Here is a 14,769-nt window from a genome sequence, read left to right as displayed (position 1 = left end):
TCCTTATAGTTTCTTGACGCTGCATCGAACTTTATTTTCAAGATAGTTCATTAACATATTTCTCAACACTCATTTCTTGTAGCAATCTGTGTAAACTGCAAATTTAACCCATCATTGCAAGGAAAAGTTCAGGGACAAGAGTGTGTATGTATTGTTCCATTCCGATCAAGGCATATTATCACAAAGTAAACCATGATGTTTTCTGTCTCATTTGTACTAGAGTCTATAGATCAACAAATTACTTATATTATGAGCTCACTGTACCCTAGGTATGTTCGCTAGAAAGCTTTTCTACCTTTAGATTCTATTTTCACACACACACACACACATATATATTTGTATATAAAAATTGGAATAATTTTCATGAAGATTTATTGGTCCTTGTTTTGGCATTATGCATCTATAGTGTATTCCATATTTGTGTACCTGCGTGGTTTTATATGTCTTATCTTGTTATGGCACCTACATTTAATATAAATCAGTTGGTGAAACTTTAATTTCCTGTTGCTAAAGATAATGGCATTTCTTATAACATATCCATTAGCAGGTTTCAATAGTCAACATATGCATATTAAGTTAAGAACATGATTTCTTAGTGCCTTTCTGCTTTAATTATTTCATTGCATTCTTCACACTTAATAGCTTTTTTACTCGGACTCTTCAATTTACCTTCGAGTACCCGTGTCGAACACTCGGCACTCAGACTTAGACACTTATTTTAGGCCAAAAAGATGTATATTTCCAAAAAGTCGCCGATTCCGATACTTGGACACGTGTCCATGTCAACACTTCTAGCCGAGTCCGAGTAACATAGATTAATAGTATATGTAGCTTGAGTAGCATTAATATGTGTAATGTGATACAGTATATGCAGTTTGAGTAGCACTGATTCGTGATTTTTCAATTTTTTCTGTTCTTGTAAAGTTTTTAGCCATAATCATGCTTAACTTTTCAAAATTTTTAATTACATTTAGATAAGAATCAAATGCTTGTGTGATAAACATATTTGAGATAACACAGTTCATTTGCAGTCTTTATTGGTAAATTCTAGGCAGTCATAACTCATTCTCTACATTAACTTTATTTAAGAATAAATATAGTGTTCTTATGATAATTATGCTATATTGGAGATCTTAAGAATTAAGTGTTTTTTATAACAAGCATAGTACAAGATAATAGAGTTTTAATTTTGTATCCATTGGAGGTATTATAGGTTTTTAGAAGACAAATAGAACTAAATGACTAGATTTGGAAACAATATACAGATAATCACGAGAACAAAATTGATAAAGTCATCTGCCTTTTTTCTTGGCTTCATATACACACGGGATCTTGTCAGAATTGCATGCTCTCAACAAGTCTCGTATATTACAGAATAGTACGCTGGTCTCGAATTTCATACTGAATGCTAATCTGTTGATTTTTTTTTGATTTTCTAGGTATAGAGGCTCGTGGTTTCATTTTTGGTCCTCCTATAGCATTAGCAATAGGAGCAAAATTTGTTCCTTTGAGAAAACCAAGAAAGTTGCCTGGTATATCTTTCATCTTGCAGACTGTAGTAAATCCCTTTATACCGTTATGTAGAAAAATAAGACATGCTTGATGTCTATGCTCCTGTGCTCTTTCAAAATGTGCACTTAAATATACTCTAAATTCACTCTTTATGTTCTGATTGTTGTAACAAATGTATCAAATATATCATACATGGCGTTTCATAAAGTTTTGTTGGTTATCACGTTATCATTTTATGACCACAGGCAAAGTTATGTCAGAAGAATATACTCTAGAATACGGAAGAGATTGTCTTGAGATGCACATTGGAGCAGTTGAACCATATGAACGAGCTTTGGTGGTTGATGATTTAATTGCTACTGGAGGCACCCTTTGTGCTGCTATGAATTTACTGGGTACTTCTTAAACTCCTATTAACAACTAATCTGTTTACCATAATTTTTAGAGATTTTTATTTTTTTGGTAATTTGGCCATGGCAATGCCCTGACCGTATTCAGTTTAAAACTTATATTAAGGTTAAATAGTCCCTCTTCCAAATCTTCAGTGCTTCACAAGTTGAAGACATTGTCATTGTCATTGTTATTTTATATTATATTTTAGGAAGCTGCAGTCTGTCATGTAAACCTGCTACTATCATGCATGTTCTATTAGCTTTTTTCGTCAAGTTTTTATGCGCTTTATCCATGCTTTAGTATGATTATATAATGCCATTTGACTTGATTATATATTAAATTTTCTAAACAGTCAAAAAATACATTAAATTTTCTAAACAGTCGGAAAAATTCTGCAACAATAGAGCATCATGCCATATGGTGCACAATGAGTTTTAATTGTTATTATGAATAAGAATTCAAAATGACTTGAGTGTACTTGTCAGCTAAGAGTATTTGATACTTTTAAGCTTTAGGTATCAAACTGGATACTTTGTGATATATGTGCATGACTATCAAAAAATAAATAAGGCATGCACATATATCACAACATCATGCGGATAATTTGTTTCAAAATGGCTTGACTTGACGCAATCATCTTAGCCAAGGAACACTGTTAATTTTAGTTAGAACAAATGGAAACATAAACCACTGGCACCCTGCCTTAAGTGGCCATGAAGTGGTATCTATATGGTATGTCCTTCAAGTAAACTAAAAGTAACAGGGAGTAAGAGACAAAAAAGATTTTATAAAGTGTTGTACTGGTCACTGATATCGCTTCTTTATTCAATAAATGACACACACATGTACCCACCATTACAATAATAATGTTGATGTTTTACTACTACTTTCACCTACCCTGCAATTTTTTCTTCCTCTCCATGCAGTCATATCCACTGAATCTGAGTGGTCTTTTCTCCTCCTGATATACATTTTTTTTGTTAGTCACACACACTCACACACACATTGTCTTTGACAAGGTTCAAACCCTGGACATCCCCCGTAAAGGGAGCAAGGGAGATACCACTATACGGAGGTGTTGGGTCTCCTGATATACATTTGTCTTTTCAAACCGGTGTCTATCTTACGAATTTTCTATTTCGCGTGCCTGCTATATTCATTACCTCTGTTGTGTAATTTTCTGCAGTGGGTTTGAATTATTAATTTTATGCCTGATATCACAAGTCCTTGTATTAAATTCAGTTCTGACTTGTGCTTGTGTCAAAAAACATGCAAAATTCCTCTTACAAAGGAGGCTGCCAACTGTCTTAAGTTCCTGTCCATTTCAACAGAGGTTTTAACAGTGTCCCATGTACTGAGATAAATTAGTCGAGTGAGACCGTTTGGAAACCAGGGTTTTACTTGATGTATATTTGTGCAATTGCAGTTACCAGTCTGATAATCAACCTTTTGTTTAAGCTTCATATTATTTTCAGCACTCATTCTACTGTATATATTACAATGATAAGGGTTTACCTAGTGTTGTTACTTTTCACACAAAGTACAGACAATTGCAACTCCTTGTTGATTTTCCCAATCATAGAAAATGCGGATTGGTGCACATATATTGTACATATATCAAGTGGCTCACTGATGTTTTGTAAACGAACAATGCTTAATATTTGATCACTCTTTTTCTTGTCCTTCTAAACCGGCTCAAGCTTTTTAAGAAGCCCTGTGATCTGAATCGTCATTGCATATTATATGTAATAAAACATGTTTTAGTAATTGGAAGCATAAATGTTATTTACATCTTATAGAAATCACTGATAATGCATACAAATCTAACTTCCCTTTCTACAGAACGTGCTGGTGCCGAAGTTGTTGAATGTGCATGTCTGATTGAACTACCAGATTTGAAGGTGAGTCTTTTCTCTCTCAAAGATTTACTTATTAGTTTTCTCTTGTGTATCTGCTACCGATTTTACTTCATAACCACCAGTCTTATTTAAAATGCCTGCCCATAGGTCTAGTAAAACTGTATATTTTACTGTAGGAAAGTTTCATGTTGAAACATGCGTGAGCGCGCACCCACACACACGTTATTAAGTGTAATTTGACTCGTATCAACTCCAAAACCTACCTCACGTATATTCTTAAAGCAATCTCTTCATGCATACTCACATGTATCCGGCCCTCGCTCCCCCTCTCTCTTGAAGAGAGAAATCTTATCGTATTTCGCTCAATCAGCTTGAGAAGTTGCTGCAATCCGAATTCACTTGGCTTTCATAGGGTGCAGACTTCCGCACACACTTGTAACCCAATATTCAACCCTACCACTAATGCCATGGACAACCCAACATATGTTTATATACATATACCCTCTCTGTTCCAATTGTTTATCATATTCTTTTGCCATTCTTGTTGCTGCATAAAACATATCTTCTCATATCCAAGAAGAATGGTCAATTATGTATGGACTATAGAATGGTAATAGGTATAGATAATGGTAGAGTCACCGAGTCATGGAATCATGATTAATCTGATTTTTTTTTTGTTAATTTTGGCCAAGAAACTTAATGTCTTAATCTAATACAATTGTTTAATAATATGCCCTGCCTTCTAGTTGTCCCCATACCAATGTCCAAACATAGTACAGTGTCTGTGTGTAACTAATTTTCATACCCGAGTCCGAGTAAGATACTGGCTATACAGACGGCGGGTTGTTTCTGCAGCAATAATGATGATATAACTTTACACTTTGACTTTGTCACCTGATATTAACTTCCCTAGTACCTGCTGCATGGTATCTTTCCCTTGACGTGGATGTAAATCTATCTGAATATGTTATTGTCACATTGATCTTTGGAACCAACCACTACTACTCACATGCTTATCTGGGTATAGTTGAGGGTGTCTAGATCACGAGACTGTTATTTTACATATACAATGTCAAAGGATGGTAATAAGCCTCAAAAAACCTCCACTCAAACTTTGGCAAGATATTTAACCAATTATTATGAGCATATAGTAGTGCAGGCTAAGCTATAGCAGCTAGGCATTCTGATCACAACATATATATGATGATATGCATCTTAATCTTTAAAACCATCTTGATTACCCAGTACCGCTAAAGCACTATAATTCACAAATCATGTTAGCTATTTTAGAAAAGTTTAGCAGTTTGATATTAAAGTCAGTTTAGGATTATGTTTTGGTTATATTCAAGTGGGCTTGCATGTATCAGAAAAAAATTATGCAGATCTATTCATGAGAGAGTAGTCTAGTGCATACACAGCCATGCATGATTCGCATATACTGCAAGTGTAAAATTTAGTATTTAGCAAAAAAAAAAAAGAAAGTATAATTTTAGTACGCAAAATTATTCTGCATGAATTTTTGACTTCTACTATTGCTACTTGCTATTGAAACTACTCATTTTGAGTATTAAAGAGGAAAAGACATTTTTATATACACCAAGTCATGGAATTTAAGCTCTTGTGTATCATAATCGGTGTTCTAAAAATCGGCTGATTAACCGATTAATCGGAGTTCGGACGGGTCTCGTCTCGATTAATCGTTAATCAGGTCAAAGTATGGTTTTTTGAAAAATCGGTCAAAAGTCGGGCAGTTAGGAAAAAATCGGCTGAATCGGGTCAAAAATCGGCCGAATCGGTCAAAGTTTGAAATTAATAAAAAAAATATATTTTTTTAAAAAATAAAGTTTTTTTTAAAATAATCATTAACATTTAACATTTAATAATTAATAATAATAATATATTAACATATGGACTCTTTTACACAGAGAAACAATCGTATATTCTTATACGATGTGAATTTGTACGTAGTAATTTCTAATGTTAGGTCACACACACTGTAGAGAGGGTGAATACAGTGTAAAGTACAATCAAATCGAACTTTTAATAACTCAAATAACATAAAACAAACTTTATTGAAACAATAAACTCTGTTACAGTATGAAACTGTTTCCTCTCAGTGATGAACAAATATCACGAGAGCTGCTAGGGTTACAATGAATAATCTTCTCGAATATGATAACACTTTTAGTGTAAACCCTATGTCTGTGTTTATATACTACACAGTTACAAGATAATCGCTAATTGATATGGAATATAATTATGCTTCTTAAAATATATCAATCAGATATCTTTTCTTCCAAGTATTCTATTCTTCATAGAATTCCTTCTTCATGCATATTTCTTCTTATGTTTATCTCGATCTTTTTTCCTTTAATCAGCTGCTGTCCTTATCTGAACGTCCTTCAGTACTTAAGTTCTGATATCCATCTTCTGATGATTATCTCCTGATAATATAAGTACTGATATCCTTAAGTACTGACTTCCAGTAAGTACTGATTTATCCTGTTTAAGTAAGATCTGAAAACTAAACATAAAACATATTAGCCATGACATTATCAAATATATCTAACAATCTCCCTCAACTTGTAAATTAGCATAATATACAAGTTTAACAGATATTTGATGATGTAAAAAATATTAAGTACAAATGCATGAGAATTAGACTAGATAACTACAACTTACAGTCCTTAAAACTTTACCAATCTTTAACTTCTGATAACAGCTTCAGTCTGTACAAATATCAGAATTTAATCAGTTGTAGATCTTGACTTGGCTTCATCTTCTGATCTCTATGATGTCAGGAGTTGTTCTGAGATAGTTCTTCAACAAACACTTCTCAGCATATCTAAGTTCATCAATCATCCTCCTTTTAGCATCTTTAAGTTCTGCAGTATCTTCACCAATTTAAAAGATTGCAGCCCTGAGATTATTAATCTTAGCTTTTCTTATATTCTGATCCAGTCTGATCAAATATGCCTTATCAGACTCAAGATTGAATTCCACAGCCCTGTAACCCAGAAAGGTAGTTATAATCTTAGCAGTGTTGGGCTTCATTTCAACTATATCACCCTTGTGATCTCTGTACTTTGTAAGATATGTGCTGTCAGACTTAACAGAATAAAGCCTTTTCTGTCTCTGAATCTGATCCTTCAAATAGTTTGCAGCACTTTCTGTTAATCTGTCATTCACTTGAAGTAAGAATAGTACATGCTCCAGTTCTTCAAAATACTTCAATGGAATGACATTTTGCCTTATATGATAAACCCTACCATCTGTCATGAAGTACAACAAGATGTGTTCTTTCAAGTAGGTATGGTAAACCATTTATACAGATTCCAGTTGATTCAATCTCTCAGGAGTTGCTCCAATACCAGTTGTATGTTCTGATGCTTCTTGAGATGTGGTAAGATCTTGAGTATGCTCCCCCTGCACAGGTACATCTTCCTTTGACATAGTCATCACAGTTTCAATAATATCAGAGTTTAATCCATCAGAGTTTGCAGTATCAGGACTTAGATTGTCAGGATTTTCAGTATCAGAATTTGAGTTTTCATTTTCAAATCTCAGCTGATCATGATCAATAAAATCTTCAAGTCCAGTAATCTTCTTGTCATCAAAAGAGACATTGATAGATTCCATGACCACTCTTGTTCTCAAATTATAGACTTTAAAGGGTTTTGTGGAAAGTGGATATCCAACAAAGATTCCTTCATCAGCTTTTAGATCAAATTTGGATAGCTGTTCAGGATGAGTCTTGAGAAAAAAACACTTGCATCCAAATACATGAAAATACTTCAGATTTGGCTTCTTTTTCTTCACCATCTCATATGGTGTCTTTCCTTACTTGTTAATGCGTGTTGCATTTTGAGTAAAACAAGCAGTCTGCACAGCTTCAGCCCAGAAATAGGTTGGAAGCTTTGCTTCTTCAAGCATTGTACGTGCAGCTTGAATGAGCAGAGAATTCCTGCTTTATTCCATGGTCTTTGCAGAACTCTTCCATAATCAAATTCTTGAACTCAGTGCCATTATCACTCCTTATGATCTTCACAGAATCTTTGACCAATTTATCCAGTTGCTTGACATGATCAATCAAGATAGATGCAGTTTTACTTTTTGTGTGCAAGAAATACACCCATGTGTATCTGGTGAACTCATCCACTATGACCATAGCATATTTCTTCTTTGCAATAGATATGACATTTACTGGACCAAATAGATCAACATGTAGTAGGTGATAAGGCTCAAGAATTGATGATTCAGTCTTGCTCTTGAATGAAGATTTTCTTTGTTTGGCCTTCTGACACGAATCACAAAGGCCATCAGGAGCAAATACTGATTTTGGCAGTCCTCTCACAAGATCTTTCTTGACCAACTCATTTATATTGTTAAAATTTAAATGTGAGAGTTTCTTGTGCCAATTCCAGCTTTCTTCAATTGATACTCTACTCATCAGACAGATTGCAGAACCATCAGTACTTGTTGAAAGCTTAGCTTCATAAATGTTACCACGCCTGTATCCTTTCAGAACAACTTTGCCTTTAGATTTACTCACAACTTCACAGTGTTCTTCAAAGAAATCAACATGATAACCTCTGTCACAAATTTGACTTATACTCAGCAGATTGTGTTTAAGTCCTGAGAGCAGAGTTACTTCTTTAATGATGACATTTTCAAGATTGATATTGCCATATCCCAATGTTTTTCCAATGTTGCCATCTCCATAAGAAACACTTGGGCCAGCTTTCTCCACAAAGTCTGATAGCAGGGCTTTCTTTCCAGTCATATGTCCTGAACATCCGCTTTCCAGAACCAGGATGTTTTTCCCGTTGCCCTGCAATCACAAAGACCACTAATGATTAGTTTTAAGGACCCAGACTTGCTTGGATCCTTTGGCTTTATCAAGTTTGTTAACATTTGCAGCAGTTTTAGCATCAGAGTTTATGTTACATTTTTCTTATCAGACTTTGAATCAGAATTTACACTAGAAGGAACAATGGAAACTTTCTTTAAAGAAGGTTTTATTTGATAATAATCATAGTACAAACTATGATATTCCTTACAAGTATAAATGGAATGCCATAAACTACCACAATGAAAACAAGGATTTTGTGGCTTATATCTAACAGACTGACTCTTAACTCCTGACTTTGAAGGTAAGGAGTTTATGTTCTTATTCTTCCTGCAAAAAGAGGCCAGATGGTTAGAACTTCCACAGTTATGACACGTTTTTCTAGGAGCTTTAGGAACAGGCTTATAATCATTGCTTTTATTCACACCTTCCTTTCCATTCTTATTTTTCCTAGGTGATTTTACCTTGTTTGCGTTCTTAACATCTTTCAGCTTATGCTTAAGTTGCTTCTTAGTCATTAAACCTATGTTTACTTCAGCTGTCTTTTCCTGTTTAAGTTTGTCAGAAGTTAATCCCTCTTTAACTTCTGATTTCTCATTATCAGACTTTACTGCTACAAACTTAACAAGTTTTAACTTTGGCTTTTGCTGAACAATAACAGGCTTAACTTCTACAGTTCCTTTATCACTCTTATCCTCTCCATAACCTAAGCCCTCTTTCCAGTTTTCACTACCTAGCAAATTTTGAGTTGTTCTGCCAGAGTTAGTCCAAGTCTTGATAATCTCTCTTTCCTTTTCTAACTCAGTTTTTAGAGATTCATTCATTTTTAGCACTTCATCCCTAACATAAAAAGCATCATCTCTATCCTTCTGAGTTTGATGGAACATAACTAACTCTTTTTCTAAGAAATCATTTCTTTTCTTAAATGCAAGATTTTCAGAAGTTAATCTTTCACATGTTAAAATTTGATCTCTATAACTAACAAACATGGTTTTAAGATATCTTCTCAACTCATTAGTATCATCAGTATGAAAAGCATAAGTAGTCTGAGGTACCTTTGATTCAACAGCTTCAGAACTGCTTTCAGCACTTGCTTTATCAGCATTTGCCATCAAAGCATAATTCTCCTCACTTTCAGAGTCTGAGGTGTCTGTCCAGCTTTTCTTCTTTGTGACAAGAGCCTTGCCTTTGTCACCCTTCACTTTCTTGCAATCAGGAGATATGTGGCCTTTCTCACCACAGTTATAGCATTTGACATTGGTATAATCTCCTCTATCAGACTTTCCTCCTCTGCCCTCAGATCTTCTGAAATTCTTCTTATCAGAACTTGTGCCTTTCCTGGAAAACTTCTTTCCCTTCCTGAACTTCCTGTATGCAATCTTTGTGATCTCTTTCACCATAAGAGCACACAGCTTCATTATCTCTTCATCAGCATCAGTTTCAGGCAAGCTTTCAGAATCTGAGTCATCATCACTTTCAGAACTTGATGACTCAGTATCAGACTTTTTGAAAAGAGCTTTACCCTTGTCTTTCCTTGAGGTAGCTGCCTTGGGGGATTTAAGGTCATGAGTCTTGAGCATTCCATAAATTTCATTAAGAGTTGTTTCATCAAGATTGTAGTTGTCTCTTATTGTTGTTGCCTTCAAATCCCAGCATTCAGGAAGAGCTAACAGGAATTTAAGGTTTGAATCTTCAAGATCATACTCCTTATTAACCAGTGACAAATCATTCAAGAGTTTGACAAATCTATCATATAAATCAGTCAATGACTCATTAGCCTTTGAGTCAAAGTGTTCATACACTTGAGTGAGTATTGTCTTCCTGTTCTTTTTAATTGTGTCAGTTCCCTGACACCTTGTTTCCAGAGCATCCCATATCTCCTTTGCAGTCTTGCAGTTAATTACCTTGTTTGACATTACATTATCAATGGCACTATGCAGTAAGTGTCGTACCTTAGCATCCTTAGCAATTGATGCGATATCTTCAGCAGTATAATCACTCTTCTTCTTTGGTACAGTCTTTGCTGCTTCACCTGCAACTGCAACCGCGAGCTTGGTTGGTTTGTGAGGTCCTTCCTTGATTCTATCAAGATATTCTGGATCTGTAACTTCCAGAAACATGGTCATCCTCACCTTCCATATGACATATTCAGATGGTCTCAGTATGAGAACTCTGATTGTCTCATACCGACTTTGAATTTGTGTCTTTGGAGGTTCTTCAGTTTTGGTAGGCTTAGTTGGAGTTTCTGTGTCAGACATGATTGTGTTTGGATCTTAAACTGTTTGTGCGTTAACAGATAGGCTCTGATACCACTTGTTAGGTCACGCTCTGATACCACTTATTAGGTCACACACACTGTAGAGGGGGTGAATACAATGTAAAGTACAATCAAATCGAACTTTTAATAACTCAAATAACATAAAACAAATTTTATTGAAACAATAAACTCTGTTACAGTATGGAACTGTTACCTCTCAGTGATGAACAAATATCACGAGAGCTGCTAGGGTTACAATGAATAATCTTCTCGAATATGATAACACTTTTAGTGTAAACCCTATGTCTGTGTTTATATACTACACAGTTACAAGATAATCGCTATATCAATCAGATATCTTTTCTTCCAAATATTCTATTCTTCATAGAATTCCTTCTTCATGCATATCTCTTCTTATGTTTATCTCGATCTTCTTTCCTTTAATCAGCTGTTGTCCTTATCTGAACGTCCTTCAATACTTAAGTTCTGATATCCATCTTCTGATGATTATCTCCTGATAATATAAGTACTGATATCCTTAAGTCCTGACTTCCAGTAAGTACTGATTTATCCTGTTTAAGTAAGATCTGAAAACTAAACATAAATCATATTAGCCATGACATTATCAAATATATCTAACATCTAATTATCAACAAGTAATATTAGTGAGTAGTCAGTAGTAATTAATTAGTATAAATTAATTAAATAAATTATGGACTCGTGATAGTAGTTTTTTTTATAAATCTTACTATTAAAACATTAATACTGAATTAATGATATGTGGTTTTATTTTTGTAAATCTTATGGAAGGTTAATGACATTTAAATAGAATTATTTTTTATTAATTTATTAAATAAATTTCTTCCGATTAATGCCCCGATTAATCAATCCGATTAATCACCGATTATCCGATTAGGTCCCTCCACCGAACAATTCTGATTCATGCTTTTTAGAACACTGTGTCCCTATAGTGGTTAATAGACAATTTCAGTCCAGCCTTTATATTGAATCAAATTTATATTAGAATCAACTTTTCTTGAATTGTGGAGCTAAATGGATGTAAAAGTTTGTCTTCATTCCACAACACATAGTTATTGGGTAAAGTATCATGTTGGAATTATTCCCCTATTTAGTTGATTTGTTGATGCCAATCAAATAGTGGGGTACTGGCGAGTTAAAAACCAAGGGATAATAATACGAGAGATTTGATAGAGAGATTGGTATGGAAACTTATTGCTTGTGAGAGTCTAGACAGCAATTCCTTCAGAACTTGCTAAACTGCTCAGTGCTCACAGAGTCACAGTATCATCCAGTGTTTGAGCCTTCTGAACTGCAGCTGTAAGACTGTAGTTAATACTGACTAGAATACGTACTGATAACAAAAGTACAGAAGCCAACTTCTTGTAAATTGATTAGAGAGGTTCTTTCTGTAGGCCAAACCTGCCTACCACAATGCCCACTTTTGAAGTGTCTTAGTTAAACTATGAAACAGATTACCTTTGTTTCTTGAAACTTGAAAGAGCCCCGTTGGAACATCATTCTCCCTAATGTTAACTAATCTACTAAAAGGTTATATTGCTGGCTGATTTGTATATATAAGTCTAGCACAATTTGCACCGAGTCAAACTTGCTATATATTTGTAAATTACTTCTGCTGAGTTTGTCCCATGACCGTCTGAGCTTGAATCAGATGCAAAAAAGAATGTTTCTTTTGATTGTTTTTTCTATGCGTGAAAATTATGTTACACTTGGGTATGAAAAGTAGTCTTTGGTAGAGTCAGCAGTTCATCTGTAATCAACTAATGCAATATTTATCCATATGATTATTTTCTGTAGGATTTTCATTAAGTTCTTAATGTTTGTTAATGTTTCAGGGGCGTGACCGATTGAAGGGGAAGCCATTATATGTTCTGGTTGAATCTCATTAGTATTGGGAATGGGATACGGTTTAATTTACCATTCTTCAAGAATATTTGTACATTAGAGAGCCTCCTCCATATTGCCATTTGTCTATTTATGAGTAACTTCCCTGAATTCTTGAGTAGTAATGACTTTTCACTCTCTAGAACCCTTAAATTTATTACAAGATGAGTTATTAGAACTCACAAATGCTATCCAAGGTTCTTTCAGATTCTCCCTCATCCCACATGCACACATTGGTTAGATAGGTGGATATTGCTACTTAGGTTTTGTGAGACGGGGAAAACCGATCTTAGTCACAGGGTGTCCTGATTCTTCATTCTTGTGCTACATATCTGGTTTAATTTGTTCACCCCATTCTACTGTGGTCCTGATGTGATAATAGAAATGCAGGTGTGATCCCAACTTTTTTCCTAAAGGTGTTATAGTATAACTAAAACACGCCTTTCGCTTTTGCTCTCGTATAGGCCTGTTGCCCTTAAAGTAAACCCTCAAAGTTCAGCAAGCCTGAGAGACTAGATACACTTAATTGATCCAGTGTGTCTGTGTGTGTAGTAGCCTCCTCTATTTATATATCATCATGATCTAATGTGATGCTGTGTCTACAGTAAATATTGCAAAAATTTAGAAAACAAAGAATGAACTAAATTACATGGTGAGCTGCAGTTACATGTGAATGATATTAATAACAAGAAATCTGGAAAAAAGATAGTAGCATGCGAGACAGAACAAAATTCATGTTGCCTAGTCTCTTTGATCTCTCACGCGTGCGCGCATTCACACACTTTTGCTATAAGACAGATTCCTTTATGTTTGATATCAATTTACAAGGGTTGATTTTCAATTATGCTAAGAAAGCATTCTTAACTTTAGTACCATAATTACAGTTGTTACTGATTTGATTACCAACTGAATTCACGTATGACACCATTACTGTTAGTGGATCTAGCGATAACTAACATTGTGAATTCTGTTTGTATTACCTATGCCCTGAGTTCCTTACATGTATAGGGAGGTATCAAGAATAACTGATAACTATGATCGGGATAATGGAACTTGGGTGTGGGTCTTTTGTCGAAATGGAATGGCCTTTTTTTTATATAGTCCTTTGGCTATGTAGCTGTGCGTGGCTTACGAATTTACTTCTGTAGTCACTTCACTTTGGGGGCTCACACGTCTTCAATGGATTCATGTGGTAAAGTTGTTCGAGGAAGAACAAGGAAAAGGTGTCCGATATGATTTTACACATAGACATAGTATATGCATGATCAATTGATCATGCATATGTTTTTTTTGGAAAGCGATTATGCATATGTTTTACGAGGGAGGGAAGAGTGAATTCAGCAGCAACAAGCGATAAAAGTCGGTTTAAAGTAATGACGAAATCCTTCTGCTTTTGTTTTGCTTACCTTCTGGAAATTTTTTAGCTGTCAGTTGAAATTTACACCCGACAGAAAGAAAAACTATAGTTCTTATAAGCTCCCTGATCATCGAAGTCAATAGATTATCTTAGATGCTTTTCCAAAATAACAAAGATTTGGCAATTGTGTGATTTACTAGCTATAAGCTAAGAATAGAATTCTTCATTTGATATTGTAGTAACAATGAAGCGTCATGGACTATGGACAGCAACCTAGGAAATGTGTTTTAATAGTAACTATCATGTTATCTATTCATTGAGCCTGTTGCTGCTTCATTTATATCAATCTAAATTGTTTGATATTGGAGAAAAGTTTTGCATTGTAAAACACAGATACAAATAGGTTTTCTTTAGCGGATATTACTGTTAGATGCCTAAATCTGCACTCATACATGCACAAAAGTGAGAAAAAAACACTAATTTTTTGGCTGTTTATTCTTTTCGGAATTATGCTTTTGTTTTGCATATCTGTTCCTTGTAAATTACACTGAATAGAAAGATAGACCACCTGTGGACTAAGTTGCAGAATGCACACCAACATACTTTTCCACTCCTTTTA

General features: G+C 34.6%; 1 protein-coding gene across 1 annotated transcript in view; it reads left to right on the top strand.

Moving 5' to 3' along the window:
• LOC141679101 (adenine phosphoribosyltransferase 3-like) overlaps positions 1-12,999 on the top strand; it is a 28,207-nt gene extending 15,208 nt beyond the window's left edge. The window contains exons 4-7 of the mRNA XM_074485589.1: positions 1,440-1,532; positions 1,758-1,907; positions 3,748-3,806; positions 12,745-12,999. Coding sequence (XP_074341690.1) covers positions 1,440-1,532; positions 1,758-1,907; positions 3,748-3,806; positions 12,745-12,798 — 356 coding nt within the window. The 3' untranslated portion in view covers positions 12,799-12,999. The remainder of the gene's footprint in view (positions 1-1,439; positions 1,533-1,757; positions 1,908-3,747; positions 3,807-12,744) is intronic.
• The last annotated feature ends 1,770 nt before the right edge of the window (positions 13,000-14,769 follow it).

The sequence above is a fragment of the Apium graveolens genome, chromosome 8, assembly GCF_009905375.1.
Source record: "Apium graveolens cultivar Ventura chromosome 8, ASM990537v1, whole genome shotgun sequence".
NCBI classification, from domain to species: Eukaryota; Viridiplantae; Streptophyta; class Magnoliopsida; order Apiales; family Apiaceae; genus Apium; species Apium graveolens.
This window is presented reverse-complemented; position numbering and strand designations above follow the sequence as displayed.